The 18074-nt window shown below is 36.5% G+C and overlaps 1 protein-coding gene across 1 annotated transcript in view; it reads left to right on the top strand.

Moving 5' to 3' along the window:
• Prp3 (pre-mRNA processing factor 3) overlaps positions 1–15937 on the top strand; it is a 73414-nt gene extending 57477 nt beyond the window's left edge. Inside the window, exons 19-20 of the mRNA XM_067284743.1 lie at positions 15221–15267; positions 15359–15937. Coding sequence (XP_067140844.1) covers positions 15221–15267; positions 15359–15511 — 200 coding nt within the window. The 3' untranslated portion in view covers positions 15512–15937. The remainder of the gene's footprint in view (positions 1–15220; positions 15268–15358) is intronic.
• Positions 15938–18074: the final 2137 nt, after the last annotated feature.

The raw sequence follows: 18074 nt of genomic DNA, 5'->3' as shown, positions 1-18074 counted from the left end.
AACCCTTTTCGGGCGGCGATCTGCAGAATATTTTTGAGTGGAATTCGTCATGGGGTGCATTTTTTGCAGTTTTTTCAATAATTTTTAAATCGCGGTATTTCGCTTCAAAATCGTGCTATGTTTAATCTATTTTTTGTGTTTGATTAAAAACAATTGTTTAATTTATAGTTTAATACAAATTTAAAATAATAATAAAATTTGAAGTTTATGACCAAAAGAAAAAAAAATTAAAATTAATTTATAGAGAATTGCTGAACTTTGTGCATCTGTTAGGTAGACACATCTGTCTTCTTTTAAACAAAACAAACCCCCATCTCTCTAGCTAGAGTAGAGGAGAAGTTATTACCATTATTTACATTATGTCTAATTACTTAGCAGGGAGAGGAGTCCATTGTTATGACAAAGTCTATCATCATATATTTCTGCTTAAAATAGTGAATATTTGACACTTTTTATATTTTTTCAATGCTTTATACAATAATACACTAAAATAAGCGATTAGTTAATTTTTTCCTGCAATTTACGCAATATCCAAAAGTAATGAGTTTCCCGGTAAATTTTTCAGCTAGACGCTTTTGATAAGAAATCTTCTTGTCTAAGTAAAGTCAAATAACATGAAAACTAGTAGAATTATGGCTCTAAAATGAAGAATATAGCTATTTTTTAACGTTTGTTTACATTCTGACTTTAATCACATGGACTGGATCTTTGCGAGAAAATCCCGACGAGATGGGTTTAAAAAAAACTCTCATTTGTTGAAGTTGATTCAGTCATAATATAAATTACCAATTAGAGTGTAATAGGTGTAGAAACAACAATTTTAAAGCCAATTAACAGCAAGATCTTTCATAGACTTACTATAGGGAGGTCGAGTTTCCCGGCAATATTTATTGCTAGAAAGTTTTAAAAATATATTTATTTGCTTAAATATTGTCGAATTAGCTAATTTAATGTCTAAGTGCATTAAATTGGTTAATTAGAGCTAAAAAACAATTTAAAAAGCGAATTTATTGTGATTGTTTACATTTTACTTGGAAGGTTGAAGGCGGGGCTTTTTGCAGCAATTTTTTCCTTTCACAAGTCTGTGATTAGTTAAAGCAGGGGTGCACAACCTGCGGCCTGATGGGCCACATACGGCCCCCTTTCAATGTTTATGCGGCCCGCAGATGGTACATGCAAATCCCTTCTTTCAAAGTTTCTATGTATAGAACTTTTTCCCTTTCACAAAGTCATTAGCACCCAACTGTTTTATGACTTTCCCAGAGGTGAGAAATGCGGGGTTGAAATTCTATTTCTAGCTAACACACTTTCTGGTTTAGATATCGAATATTTTAAGTCTAATACATCTATATATAAATAAAAATGTAATGTTCCTAATCTCAAATCTCTGAAAGTTCTTCACTGATTGCTTTGAAATTTTGACACAACGTTGTATTCAAATACGTGCATGTTTTTATATAATGTAGATGTCAAATCCCCCCACCGTGGGGAAGAGGGACAGGATTAAGGCTTACCATGAAGAACTCTGCTTCTATTATACTATTTTAGATGTGGTTTTTTGCGTTTTTGATTGCGTTTTAATGGGGTATGTCGAGAATGTACAGTACACTAAGAACGGATTTTTGAAAATTTCCCCTGTGGGGGAAGTGTTTAAACATTTATAATAGATACATTTTGAGTCACAGCAACGCGTGGCCAGGTCTGCTAGTAGTATTATAACGATTTTTTGAAGAATTGGATAGAATAAAATGATGTTAGAACATCATTTCCGATGTTATCAGCAAGTTTCCATTTTAGCGGGAAATTTTTAATTTTATGCTTCAGAAAACTTGCTTATTCGTCTAAATAGTGTCAAATAGCATAAAAATAAGTGAAAATAGCGCTGAAAAACCATGAAAATAACGATTTTTTGGCATTTGTTTACATTCTAGATTCTGATTGGTATAGTCGAATTTGAATCAATCTTTTCTGAAAAGACGCTTATTCGTCAACCTAATGTCATTCAAACTAGAAAAATACTAATCAGAGTTCAAAAGGAATGTACAAAAGCTATAACAACCAATAATTTACAACGATATCTCCCCATAGACTAAGAATAGAAAAAATTTTTTTTGCATCAAATTTATTATTATTATGTTGGACCAAGAAAATTAATACTATAATCGGAATAGAGTCATACAACTAAAAGGAAGCCGTTTGCACTAAAATATTTTGGATTTAATAATTATTTCAAACCGCGTCAAGCCATAAACTTCTTGTGTCAACAAAGAGGGTTGAAAAATGACTTTCCATGCAGCTAGAAAGTTGCAGTTTCTTTTGTTTGAAAGAAAACAGATATACTTAGATTATTTAAGTAGTAGATTAATTGGAACTTTTTATTTACTTTTATTTTTACATTCTTTTTTTTTTGTAAATTTAAAATTAAATTATTATTTTTAATTTTTATTTTATTTAAAATTTAACAGTCGTAAACTGTGATATGTTTGTGACAGAAAACAAAAAACAGATTGATTCTAGCACCAATTTGAAATGAGATATCGCAATATTAATACTTATATTTAAAAAATTCAGATTTCCCGTTGCACTGTGTTAATCACTTTTGATTCATTTCTGAACACCAGGCAGGGATTAAAACTGACAGGCCATAAGTATAATTTAGGTAAGAACAGTAACCACATTTATGATGGATTAGTGTCCTGCACCTGGCATGTTGACGATCTGAGTCACAAATTCTGAGAAATGGTGGAGACTCCCGGATGGGTCGAACGAATTAAGACCTGCCTGGCCATTTGTCACATGTGTGCTAATAGCTTTCTGCCCCGCCTCTTTAGTCTTTGGTCAGAGTGGGTACAGAACAAAGCACGTGGTAGTCTAGCTTGCTTTGTCTCAAACACGATTCATTGCAGACCTCAGAATTTTCAGCACAATGAGACATTGTTTTACAGAGCAAACAGTATGGCGCCAGGCATTAAACGCAAGGTCGATCACAAGAACTGTCAGTTTCAAGAAGTGTGGACTAACAAGTACTGTTTTGTGCAACAGAACAACAGCATTATTTGCCTCTTGTGCAATGGAACAGTAGCAGTGCCAAAAGAATTCAACCTGAAGCAACATCATGAAAGCCAACACAAGGATTTCCATCTACAAGGTACAGAACGTGAACGGAAAATCAAATCATTATGACGATCACTAATCAGCCAACAAAATGTGTTCAAGAAATAATCTGGAGAATTGGATTTGGCTATTGAAGCCAGCCTAGAAATATCTGCTTTAATAGCCAAGAATGGGAAACCTTTCACAGACGGCGATATGATAAAAAAGTGTCTTATCATCGCAAGTGAGAAGATGTGTCCTGAGAAGACAGTGTTTTCAAACAATCAGTCTTAACCGCATGACAATACAATGGAGAATCTCGCAAATTGCATCAGACATTTCTGGGCCAACTTAACATTTTACTTGCAAACTGTGCTTATTTTTCTTTGGCTGTGGATGAATCCATTGACATATCATCAACAGCACAAATGATTGTGTTTATTAGAAGTGTTTCACCAGATTTTATTGTGAATGAAGAATTTCTTGGCATGGCATCACTTTCTGGACATACAACTGGTGCTGATGTACTAACTGGTTTATTGAGCATTTGCAACAAAACAGCACTGGACTTTGACAAGCTATCCAGCATCATCACTGATGGAGGGACGTGATGGAGGGACATCATCTATGGTTGGACGTGAGAATGGCATGGTCACCTTGCTGAAAAACCACCTTGGGGACAGGCAAAAGAAGTTAATCTAGTATCATTGCATAATTCACCAAGAGCAAATTTGTGCAAAGAAGTTGGGATTTGAACGCCTGCTGAAAGATGTCTATGACACTGTGAACTTAACCCCTTCCGCTGCGTTTTTTTTTTAATTTTTTGAATTAATTATGTTTAATTACATTAAAAAATATTAAAAACGAAAAAAAAAACGAAAGAAATGTGTTAATTTTGAAGAAAACACTTCAAAGTACAATTTCCTTTTTCTCGCCTTAGCGCGAAACTTGACACTGATGAGTCATTGTTTACACAGCTGGATGACCTTGAGAACAGCTGGTGTCGTGTTTCGCGGGACATTCTCATGAAACTCTCGGGAGGAGAAGGGTAAAAAGTAGGGTGAATACTAGATGGCTGGATATTTCAAAACTTTTTTTTTTAATTACGATTTTTATTGAAATTTCCGACCCCCCCGACTTAATTAAACGTAATTATAAAAAAATCTATTAATTAAAAAAATTAAAAAACTATTGGATGTTGTTTTTTACATCAGAAAATAGCTTTAAATAACTTTACCGAAGTAAAATCGGTGCGCTAGAAGTTTAGAAGGATAAATAAAGTTCTATAAAAAAATCCCATAAAAAAACAATTAAGCGTTAATTGCCCGTCATTAAGGGTTAATTAAAATCGCAATAAAATTTTTTCGCGCGGGAAAAAATTTTTCAAAAAATTTGGGGTCTGAAAATACATCCGAAAGTCCAAAAAAACATTTTTTTTTCGCCGATTTTTTTTCTCCGAGGGTCTAAAACACCATTTTCTGTGTAACGCTATGTAAACCGATCGAACTCAGTTCGATTGCGGGTACGAAGGGGTTAATCTGCTGTCATGGACTTAACCATCGACTCTTCACATCATTTCTTGAAGAAATAGATGCTGATTATGCTGACCTGCCCATGTATACCAAAGTTCGTTGGCTGAGCAATGCAACAGTCCTCAAGAGATTTGTGGAGCTATTGGGGCCTATTATCACTTTCCTCAAAGAACGGGGGAAAACTACAAGGAATTTGGAGGGGCAAAGATGGCAGTGTGATTTAGCTTTCCTTGCTGACATTACTGCTTATCTAAACGACCTTAATTTGAGATTGCAGGAAAAGATGCAACTTGTTTCTCAGTTGGCAAGTAACATCAATGCATTTACGACCAAACTAGCACTTTTCAAGTCCCACATGCAATCAGAGAACTTTACACACTTTCCACATTGCAAGGCCATGAAAGAGAAATACCCACATATGAAAATGGATTACTCTGACCAAGTTAACACCCTCCTTACATCATCCAATGAGAGATTTGGTGAATTCCAGAAATACAAGATCTACCTGCAGCTTTTTTCAACTCCATTTGATGTGAAGGTGGAAGATGCCCCTCCAGATGTCCAACTTGAATTGATAGACATCCAATGCAGTGATCAATTGAAATAACAGTTTAAAAATTCTAATCTCACATTCTACAAAGAATTGCCAGATACATCATTTCCAAAACTGAAAGACAATGCTCGATTTTGTGCAAGCATGTTTGGCAGTACCTATGTATGTGAACAAGCGTTTTCACTTATGAATTTAAACAAGTGCAAAACACGGAACAGAGTTAACCAACGAGAATTTGGAAAATCTGCTGGTTGTTTAAACATCTGCCATTACACCAGATGTCAAGAAGATTGCCGCCAGCATCCAATCTCAGCCATCGCATTAATCACTTGAAGGTCCAGCCCCCAGTCACTAAACTTAATCCTAATTTGGCCTTTCTTCAGAAAAGGTTGTGCATTCCAGGTTAAAGTAATGTCAGCAAAGACAGAAGATACCCAATAAAACTGTATAAGGAGTTTCCCTTTGATTGTTTTTCAGTCAACTGTGTAGTTAACTGCAAAGATTTGCTGTAGAATGGTAGGGGGTCCTTTTTACCGAAATATTTATGGCCCAGGGGTGGTAACAAAACACTTATTGGCTTAAACAAAGTCAATTGACCTACAGAAAAGCGAATCAAAGCTAAAATCACGGAAAACTCGAATATAACGCAAATTAAACAAATTTTTTGATTAATTACGCCTAAAGCGTATCTCGCATCACGAATTAACGGCAGGTCACGTGACATATGCCTAAAGGCATATACCAGCATGGAAAGGGTTAACTAATATGCATAAGATATAACAAAAGATAAGATGTGAATTATAAAATGTATTTTAAGTATTAAAATTATTTTACATAAGAGAAAGGCCAATAATTGATATCAATCATATAAAATTATACAATAGTGTTAAAATTTAATATATTTATATTAATACTAGCAGATGAGTCCGATGTTGCTTGGACAAAAAGTAACAATAGCAAAGATTAAGATTATTAGATTATTTCGTACTTCTAACCCTTCTGCATTATTATATTATAGTATTTGATTTATATTTACAAAAGTTATTTTATGTAAGGGTTTATCACACCGAGTGATCAATCTAACACATTTTAAAAATTCTGTAAATTGTGTACAGTAGAAGAATAACAAATTTTTTAAAATGTGTTAGATTGGTCATTTTGTATGATAAACCCTTACGTAAGATAACCTTTATAGTTATATAGCTGATCTGACCTATTTTCACCAGTACAAGAATTAGGTCCTTCACTTCTGAGGCTAATTAGAGAATTTTTAGATGAGTGTAATATGTTTGATTTCCTGCAAAAACACCAAGAACCGTAGCTAAAATAGTACAGTAGAAAGCTGAGTTCTTCGAGATAATCCTTAACCCTCTCTCTCTCCTCCATGGGGGGAATTTCCAAAAATTCCTTTTTAGTGTGCATTCTCATGGTTACCCTAACTGTAGCAAATTTTTATCAACCCATCTTGATTATATTATAAGATATTGTGAAAATAATGTGTGGCAACCAATTCCGGAGTTCACCCGATCGCCACCAGAGGGCATTCACTGTAATATAAAGACTGGTTCAAACACATGCCCTTCACCTTTTTCGACTTCTCGTCTCTGTGTGTGGACTATTTTTAACCAGTGCAAACTTTGAACTCTTTGTTGGAGAACACTCCACATTGGTGACCCAAATGCAACCAGATTTCAATCCAATTTCATCTGGATATTCACGCCATCAATCCCAATGATTTTTTTTGTTCTTTTCATAATTGGATTCATCGTTTATTTTATTTTGTGATATTTTTGGGCAATCACATGGCCACAGAACAATTTTCAAGTAATTTCCTGTGCCTACACTAGGTAAGCGTATCATTTTTTTTTCTCACTTAACGGAATTCTGTCCACTTGTGCTGATTTATTGAACAATTCATATGTTTTTATATCAAATCAAATACTGTGCCCTCGTCCTTTTGTTCTAGAAACTACCATGCCGCTCAGCAACCAGCCAGACACAATGGCCGTTAACATGACTCGTGTCGCCATAAAACCTCTGCCATTTTGGAAGCCAAATCCGACATTATAGTTTGCACAGTTTGCTATCTCTGGAATTTCTGCAGATTCAACCAAATTCAATCACATGATTTCCACAATCGAACCCGACATGCTCAACTCTGTCAGTGACTTAATTTTACAGCCAATGGCCAGCAAAAAATACAAGGCTCTCAAGAAATGCCTCATAGAGCTAGACTCTGAGAGCCAAGAATCAAAGATTCGCACTCCAAGTCTTGCAGGAGCGTGCGAATCTTTGATTCTTGGTTAGGGGACTAGCATCTGTCACAACTATTAACACACATGCGTGCTCTTGCTGGCGAGATGGTAGGGGAACCCCTATTAAAATCCCCATGGCTATCAAGATTACCTGTGAACATGCAAAGTATTCTTGCCACACTAAGCGAGGAATTATCCCAACTAGCTACAATAGCCAACAAAATCTCATATCTGACCATTACACAAAATGTAAATTCTGCTTCGAGTCAGCAATCAACACATTCTTCCTCCTTAGAGCTTCAAATAGAGCAGTTTACCAAGCAAGTAACAGAGTTATCAGCCATAGTGCATTGCGAGCGATCATGTGAAAAGAACAATACTCATCCAACGTATAACACCAGGAAGCGTAGTCAGTCCCAAGGCCATTACTGCTGGTTCAAAGAGCCGACCAATAATCAATGCTTTTATCACACCAATTTTGGCAAGAGAGCCAAGAAAGTCACACCTCCCTGCTCTTTTTAGGCTGCGGGAAACTAACAGAGCAGCCGTCTGGGCCAATAGTTGCAACCGCTCGATTGACCAAATTTTTATGGCCGACCCGTCTATGAACTTGAGTTTTTTGGTTGACACTGGTGCGGATGTTTCAGTGATTTCGAAATATTTCTCCCCGCAAGAGAAAAACTCCAGGAAACTAGTTCTCTTTGCTGCCAATGGCACGAGAATCTCGGCTTATGGCACCATGCTACTAACACAGAACTTTAATCTTCAAAGAAGCTTTCCGTGGCCTTTCATCATCATTGATGTCACTCAACCGATTATAGGCATCAACTTCCTAACTCGCTTCGACCTTCTGGTGGATGCATGGCAAAACCGCCTCATAGACGCCTCCATGCAGCTCAAGTCTAGAGGTAAGGAACGGCCCAAATCTACTGTAAATCTCACCATCACCACTGTACACAGAGATTCTGAGTTCCAGCAATTGCTGGCAGAGTTTCCTTCAATAATGAATCTACGTTCATAGCAACTAGAAGCAACAAGGCTTCCATTGTTCACCACATCGAGACAACAGGCCCACCTGTATTTTGCAGGCCAAGACGCCTTCCCCAGGACAAGCTCAAAGCAGCAAAGGCAGAGTTTAGTTATATGCTACAACAAGGCATCTGCCTCCCATCAAAGAGTCTGTGCGCAAGCCCACTGCACCTTGTTGCCAAGCGCAACAGCAATTGGCGACAGCTCTCTGCAGAGACTATCGCTGTTTGAACACTGTTATAGTGCTGACAGGTGTCCAGTCCCGCACATCCAGGACTGCACTCAAGTGTTAGAGGGATCTACAATCTTCTCTACACTTGACCTTGCTAGAGCCTACCATCAGGTACCTGTCCATCCAGCAGACATCCCGAAAACAGCAGTCACAACACCTTTCGGGTTGTTCGAATTTCCGGTGATGACATTTGGTCTCCGTAATGCAGCCCAGACCTTTCAGAAGTTCATCAACCAAGTCCTCCATGGTCTGGATTGCTGCGTACCTTACTTTGACGACATGCTAGTGGCATCCAAAAACAAAGAAGAGCATGTACAGGTACAACATCTTCAAGAAGTTTTTCAACGTTTCTTCGAGTATGGCGTAACCTTAGACCCTTCCAAATGCTCTCTAGGATAGCAGACCGTGTCCTTCCTTGGCCATAGAATTTCAGCAGAGGGTGTGAGTCCTCTTCCAGAAAGAGTTTCATCCATCTGAAAGTTTCCTGAACCCACTATCATCCGAGAACTGCACTGGTTTTTGGCAATGTTAAACTTCTACAGACATTTTCTGCCCAACATCGCGCATGTGCAAGCACTGCTCACTTCTTTCCTAGCTGGAAGTAAGAAAAACGACAACACAAAAATAGCATGGACTCCGGAAGCATGACTTGCGTTTTCTCAATGTAAAGAAGCATTTGCAAATGCTGCTGCGTTAAATTTTCCATCATCCGTGAAGCCACTTACACTTATGGTTGACTCCTCAGACACAGCCATAGGCCCTGTCCAGCAGCAGAAGTACCAAGGGGCGTGGAAACCCCTCACCTTCTTCTCTAAGAAGTTGACGACAGCACAGCGAAATTACAGCACATATGACCATGAGTTATTGAGCACCTATGCAGCTGTGAAACATTTCTGGCACATGCTAGAAGGGTGAAACTTCATCTTTTTTACAGATCACAAGTCGCTGACCTTCACATTTCGTCAACACTCCAACAAAGCTTCTCCAAGACAACTTTGCCACCTCGACTATCTGTCTCAATTTACAACAGATATACAATACATTGAAGGTTCTCACAACATAGTTGCCGATTCACTATCCCGTGTATCTACGATAGACGTGCCATTGCAGATAGACCTCAAAGAGCTTGCCAACCAGCAACGAATCGACAGTGAGCTTAAGGAACTTCTGGACAAGCCAAGCTCCACAGGGCTGTTCTTCAAACCACTTCCAGTCGATGACTCTACTTGCCAACTCTACTGTGACGTCTCGTCGAGGTCTGTACGCCCCTATATACCGTCATCACTGCACAGAAAGATGTTTAACATGCTGCACAACCTGTCACACCCAGGCATCAGAGCTACAATTAAGCTCTTGCAACAAAGATGTATTTGGCCATCCATGAAAGCTGATGCCACCGCCTGGACTCTCTCCTGCCTGCAGTGGCCCAATGGTGCAAAGTCACCCGTCAGAATGACTTTGCACCATTGGCACTGCAGGCATTAACTTCTGCTCCTCTCGCTAATTTCTCTACTGCCAGACGAGCATTTCTCGCACGTTCACATTGACGTTATTGGACCTCTATCTCCATCTCATGGATTCGTTTACTGTCTGACCTGTATAGATCACTTTACACATTGGCCAGAAGCATTCCCCATCCCAGACATCTTAGCGGAAACAATGGCGAGAGCATTCTACTCTGGATAGGTCGCCTGCTTCGGCATCCCAAAGCAGATCACCACAGACCAGGGTAGGCAGTTTGAGTCAGCCCTCTTTCTAGTTCTAGCCAGCCTACTTGGCTTGAAACGAATTTGCACCTCTCCCTACCATACAGCCTCTAACAGACTGGTCAAGCATCTACATCGTCCACTCAAGACAGCGCTAAAATGCCACGCTACCGAGAGGTGGACCAAAGTGCTTCCAACCATCCTCTTGGGTTTGTGCTCCACCATCAAGGACAAAATCAACGCCACATCAGCAGAGATGGTTTATGGAACCCACCTATGACTTCCGGTAGAGTTCTTCGCTTCAGAATCAAGTTCGGTGATCGACCCAACCTCCTTCGTCAGGCAGCTATACGAAACTATGAGAAACCTGCGTCCAGTAGTGATGACTGCACACTTGAAACGTGCAGTTTTCATCCACAAGGAACTGTTCACTGCGGTCACGTATTCATTCATCGTGACGCAATTCTCAAGCCTCTACAGCCAATCTATGACGGACGATACGAGGTGATATCTCGGCAGGGAGTGGTATACAAAGTCCAAATCGATGGACGAACATCATCTATAAATATCAATCAATTGAAGCCAGCCTTCATGCCATCTCCCGAAGTCAGAGCCGATCCTGACCCCCCAGCTTCAAACACACCATCCCATACTCCAGTCCAACCAGTTACCGCAGACATGTCGACCCCCACCTTGGCCGCCGCACCGACAACTACCCGCTCAGGGTGTCATGTCCGGTTCAACCTGCGCTATCTCTAACTCCTCGTGCCTTCGGCACTTGGGGGCGTACTGTGGCGACCAATTCCGGAGTTCACCAGATCGCCACCAGAGGAAGTCCAGTGTAATATAAAGAGCAGTTTGAACATGTGATCTGGCCCAGGGTTTTGTTGACAAAACTGCGTCAAACAGCTGGTTAGCTCAGGAATGCCTCTTTGGGGAGACGGAAGGATTCATGATTGCCATCAGGTCATAAATACTAAAAACTACAGAAAACACATACTCAAAGTGCAACACTCACAAATGACACATGCAGAAAATGTCACATCATGCCAGAAACTATACAACACATCACCTCTGGTTGCAAGCTCTTGGCACAGACAGATTATTTACACAGACATAATCAAGTAGCAAATATAATACACCAAGAGCTTGCAAAGAAACACAAATTAGTAGACATCCACGAACCATACTACAAATACATTCCACAGACAGTATTGGAAAACAACACGCACAAAATGTACTACGACAGAGCCATAATCACAGATAAAACAATTTACCACAACAGACCAGACATCACACTCATTGACAAACACAATAAAATCACATACGTTATAGACATATCCATTCCAAACACTCACAATATACAAAGCGCATGCACTGAAAAAAATTAGCAAGTACACAGAACTCGCCTAGGAAATAAGGCATCTGTGGAGGATGGATAGGGTGCTTATTGTACCTGTTGTTCTCTCTTCTACAGGTGTCATACCACACACACTGCACAAAACCTGGGCACATTACAATTGAATAGAAAAACATACATCACGCTACAGAAGGCCACTATATTGAATACATGTCATATTGTGAGAAAATTCCTGAATACAGACACACACACTGATACACTTCTTTAATTTCTGTTTTGGTTACTATGCCTTGACTTTGGTCCGGCATAGTACACAGCCACCGGTGTTAACCAAGTATATCTCATTTAACCCAACATAATAATAATAATAATAATAATAATGTATTACACTTTTGGCAGCAGTGTAGGTTGAGACAGAATGGATAACTGCACTCCGTTCAGTTCACTCTTATTACCTACCTGTTAACTTTTTTTGTGCATATTTTTAAACGGCTTATTTGTAGCATAATTTTGTATAATGATCCAAATGAAGAAGTTTAAAGAGTAAAGAAAATGTAATTCAGTACAATAATAATACACAAACACCTAATTACTTGCTGAGCTTACTGATCTCTTTATTTTCTAACGTTTTCAACCTAATTTTTATAGGTCATCTTCAGGAAAAATTTATTACATTTCCAAATTCGAATATAAAGCTTTCGAATGCTCGCGACACTTAAAACTTTTCGAATCTTTACAAATTTTAACGGTTTAAATAATAACGGATTAAACATTAAACCAACTACAAACACATTAAAATCATTACTAATCAACAAACATAAATAAATAAATAAATAAATAAATATTGTATCAAAAGTAGATTAAACTAGTTAATGCTGCCATGTCCTTTCTACGGGTTTTTTAATCCCATTTCTTTTTCTATTATGTATTTCCATGCCGTTGGAAGATTATTTGCGTCTTTTGCATTTAAACATTTGTTTTCCACCTTACTCTTATATATTTCTACTTTTTCCATCCCTAACGCAATCGTAGGTGAATGGACTGCCTTTACTATTCTCGCTTCATCCCATTTTACGTTCGCTCCTTCCTCTTGTCCCATGATCGCCAAAATGGTGTTATTGTGCCCTTTTTTTACATCATATTTGTGTTCTTTTATACGTGTTGCCAAATTACGTCTAGTTACTCCAATATATTCTTTTGTTACCGCTAATTGCTCGTTCTCAAATGGAATCTTATAAACCCCCGCCTTATCCTGCATTCTCATTGCGTCCTTATCATTTCTAAGTAATCTGTATATGCTTGGTGCTCTTTTATAAATCATTTTTGTGCCTTTATATCTACATAACTCTTCTATCACTCCTTCCATTTTTCTGTCGTACGTGAACTTGCTGATCCGATCCTCTCTATTAAATCCTCTGTGTCTATGCTGTTTGTAACTCTTAATTAACCCTCCTATTACGTTCTCTTTATAACCCAACTGTTTTGCCACTTTTTTAATTCTGTCAATCTCCTTAATTTGATCTCGTACATCTGTGCAATATACGTACGCCCTTTTAATAAGCGCTTTAAACGCTGCCATCTTATATTTGAACGGATCATTAGACCACGCCGGTATATATAGGGGCGCAAGCGTTGGTTTTAAATATACTGAAGTTTGTATATCTCCCCTTCTAAATTTTATATTTATGTCCAGAAAATGGAGCTGCGTACGGCTTTTTTGTTCCATTTTTAGCTGTAACCCATGCGGATTGTCATTCATAGCAATTAAAAAATCTCCAATCTTTCGTTCATCCTTCCAAATTATCAATACGTCATCCACATATCTCTTGTACATTACAATGTACTCCTCAAATGATCTTAGGATATCTTTTTTCAACTAGAAAAAGAGTTATGTAGATATAAAGGCACAAAAATGATTTATAAAAGAGCACCAAGCATATACAGATTACTTAGAAATGATAAGGACGCAATGAGAATGCAGGATAAGGCGGGGGTTTATAAGATTCCATTTGAGAACGAGCAATTAGCGGTAACAAAAGAATATATTGGAGTAACTAGACGTAATTTGGCAACACGTATAAAAGAACACAAATATGATGTAAAAAAAGGGCACAATAACACCATTTTGGCGATCATTGGACAAGAGGAAGGAGCGAACGTAAAATGGGATGAAGCGAGAATAGTAAAAGCAGTCCATTCACCTACGATTGCGTTAGGGATGGAAAAAGTAGAAATATATAAAAGTAAGGTGGAAAACAAATGTTTAAATGCAAAAGACGCAAATAATCTTCCAACGGCATGGAAATACATAATAGAAAAAGAAATGGGATTAAAAAACCCGTAGAAAGGACATGGCAGCTTTAACTAGTTTAATCTACTTTTGATACAATATTTATTTATTTATTTATTTATTTTATGTTTGTTGATTAGTAATGATTTTAATGTGTTTGTAGTTGGTTTAATGTTTAATCCGTTATTATTTAAACTGTTAAAATTTGTAAAGATTCGAAAAGTTTTAAGTGTGGCGAGCATTCGAAAGCTTTATATTCGAATTTGGAAATGTAATAAATTTTTCCTGAAGATGACCTATAAAAATTAGGTTGAAAACGTTAGAAAATAAAGAGATCAGTAAGCTCAGCAAGTAATTAGGTGTTTGTGTATTATTATTGGTAAATCTGCTGAGGAAGTAAGGATTGTAATTCAGTACAGCTGAGAGCTTCATGTGGCAAAGAGGAGAGACATTTTATTAAAATGAAAAATTATCAAAACATTTTAAAACATAGTTGCAAAGTAAAATGCTATTAAATCTGAATATATATTATCTTTTTATTTCATTCTCTCATAATTTTGAATGATCTATTATCAAGTGTATTTTAATTATCTCTTAAGTAGGAAAAATTCTTTTCAAACAAATCATTTTTTTTCTATTAAATATGAGTATGGATTCAATCAATGTAGCATTTTCTTGAATGCATTAATCACACCTCATGTATAACTGGTGGTAAAAAAGACGATTTACTCATGAGAATTAACCTTTGATGAGCAAGCCGTGTTCGTTAATACTATCCTAGTGCCACGAGAAGCACTTAAATTTTGAACATTTTGAACAAGCTCGAATAACATTCGAAACTCTGCTGGCACAATTGAGTCTGTCCTTCACAAGTAGACTTTTTATTTGATTATCCTTGCATTATCAATATTTAAAAGTAGTAAGCATTATTTTAAATTTTTAACTATTTGATAGCTAGAAATTTTGTTTTTGTATTATAAACGTAGCAAGCATTGATAATTTATATCTTTTCATTTGTCACTTGATTGTGAAGAAATTCAAAATTAGAATATGTTAAGCAATATTTTAATAGTTTGTATTTGTTAGAAAAATTCTTTAAGATTACTGTTTATTAATGGTCTTTTTAACGGATCGTTTATTAAATTAACAATAATTTTTTTTACATTCTAGCGGACAAAGGAGAGAAAATAGAAAACAGGTGCATTTTAATTTGGGAGGTGAGTACACAATAACAATATATTTGATGTCTTTTTTAAAAAAGATGATCTCTGTTTACATGCATTTTTTAAAAAAATACTTTTGTTCTAGGGAACTGTGAAACATCGCAGTTTTGGCGATATGAAATTTAAAGTGTGTCCAACAGAAAGTTTTGCCAGGGACCACTTTAAAAAGCATGGCGTGGAACACTACTGGGACTTGGCATACAGTTCTTCCATTCTGGACACTGCTGAAGACAACTAGCGACATTCAGTCCATTATGGAAAATGGACAGTTTTTTTTTTTTTTTTTAGAATTTGATCAAAAATTAATTTCATTTTATTTTTTATAAGCATGGTCTGTATATATCATGTATTACATGAGAAAAATAAGTATGGATATTCGATGATTAAATTTATACATCCAATGAAAATAAGTTGTAGAAAGAAAGTATTTCCTAAAGTTTTGACGCCAACATAATACTGTAACATCTGAGTATGGAAAAAGTAGAAAGAAAGATTCCATAAGAAATAACATTTAATATTAGTAAAAAATCTAAAATTGTTTTTGTGATTAATTCATATATTAAAGTTTTCTCATTCATTTAATTTATTTATGTACACTCCTTATTTTATTTTATGAATACAAACTAAAGTATTTGATATATAATTAAAATTCATTTGGACATTATTTCTGTGAATTTGTAAAATTTACCGTAACATTTTAATACAGTAGAACCTCGATTATCCGGATTGTACAAAATTAACAAAAATTGTACGAATTTGCTGATTTGCACTTGGAGAATTGCGACACTGTTTATGTTTATGGAAGGCATGGAACAAAAGTTTGAAAAGACCATTAGTAAATTCCAGTAACATAGTAGAAAGTGGTTAGGAGACATTGCGGAAGCAATAGCACAAATTTCAATATTTGCCGAATGTGACGAAGATTATGTAAGCGAGTGGTTAAATTGTGAGGCAAACGATCCTGGATTCCAAATTTTGAATGATGAGGAAATAATTAAAGATGTATCTGCCTCAGATGAACAAGATCGAGAAGACGAAGAAGAGATTTGCGAAGTAAGAGATAATGGTCCTACACATTCTGAAGCTTTTCAGTGCTTAGATGTCGCCATGAAGTGGTTTGAGAGCTAAGAAGAGTGTAACTCAAGACAACTTATATGTCTTAAAAGTATTCGCGATTTAGCAACTTCAAAAAGAACAGCTAGCTTTAAACAAAAATCGTTAATTAAATTTCTTAATAAAAATAATTTAATATTGAAGCTATATGTAAGTCTAGACAAATAAAAATTATTCATACTGTATGCAGATGTCTTTCACTGTCAATTATTATTTTTTCGATTATCCGGATTTTTCCTTATCCGGACTACCTTTATCCCCAATTAGTCCGGATAATAGAGGTTCTACTGTACTTCAATAATAATTGTCAATTTAAATTTTGTAGTGATAATACAGTAATCTATAATATAGGTAGACTGCAGTTTTTGAAATTGCTTTGGATCTGTTACAGTTGATGGTATAGATGCAGCTCTGAATGAGGCAATTGGGATCTTATCAGAGCTGTAGACCATACCCATAGGAGTAAAAAAAAGTCAAAAGGAAGTGATAGTCTGTGTGACCCTTCACAAGATACAGCCCCCTGAAATTGGCCAATCTGGAATTTCAGAGACCCAAAATGAGGTAAAATTTAAAAGTGAAAAAATGTGGAACTATTTCTCAAAACAATGCTAAGAATCAACTGATTTCCATTTTACTAGAGATTGTTAAAAGTTTGTAAAACACTTGAAATGCTATTTCACTGCCTACATTCTGGCAGGATCGGAATCAAACTGTGCACTCCATTTAAGCCTGTCCCATGTTTAACAAGCAGCCTGCTTGAGTGATTTTGGGGGCTATATCTTGTAAAGGGTTACATGTAGACCTGTTCCTTTTGATCTTTTACTCCTACAAGCATGGTCTTTGCTTGGATAAGGTTCCACCTCTTCATTCAGAGCTGCATTTGTACCCATTTGGCTGCATACCAAGGTGTGTTGGCCTCTCACTATGGAAGATTTGGATTTTATTGCAATCCAGATTGTATAAATTTATTGCACGTGTATAGATTAGGATATTGTGTCCAGGATATAGTCTGCTCAGATATATTAAGTATTGCCTTCGAGAAATGCACCACCATATTTTATTATTGTTATATAGTATTTTAAAATTCCTATTTCACAATGTTTCTTTATTTATATATTTCATCTGAATTTCTAATACAACGGGGCATTCTTTAATATAAAGTAATGCTACATTTGATACATAGCAAGTAGGATAATAATGATCACACTAAATATGGATGATTAGAGGGTTCCGAAGCAGTGGTGTGCCGTCATTGGAAGTGGTGGAAGCGCCGCTTCCCTTGTATTTTCTAAAATATAAATTCCCTTGATTGGGCGAATTAATTTTCATATTTTAACGTACAGTACTTTGAATTAATTAAAATTAATATTTTATTATAACCGCATTATGTATCTTATTACAAATTTCTATACTACATGTGAAAAAAACGATAAGATTGCTATTGTATATTTGAATATCAGTGGCAGAATGGAAGCGCTGTATTGTCGAAACCGGGTCAGCTTCCACGGCGAAAATAACAGAATGGTGTAGAGCAGCGGTTCCCAACTTTTTTTTTTTTGACCAGGGACCACTTTGATTTCATTGTTGTTAGCAGGGACCACAAGGTTTAAGAAAAATAAACTTTAACCAAAACTTTTAACATAAGTAATCATTAAACTCAAGATTAACATGCTTTAGCAGTACTATTA

Source organism: Centruroides vittatus, unplaced genomic scaffold (genome assembly GCF_030686945.1).
Source record: "Centruroides vittatus isolate TY-2023 unplaced genomic scaffold, ASM3068694v2 scaffold_1444, whole genome shotgun sequence".
Taxonomy (NCBI): domain Eukaryota; kingdom Metazoa; phylum Arthropoda; class Arachnida; order Scorpiones; family Buthidae; genus Centruroides; species Centruroides vittatus.
The sequence above is the reverse complement of the archived record's forward strand: the minus strand, read 5'-3'. Positions and strand labels throughout refer to the sequence as shown.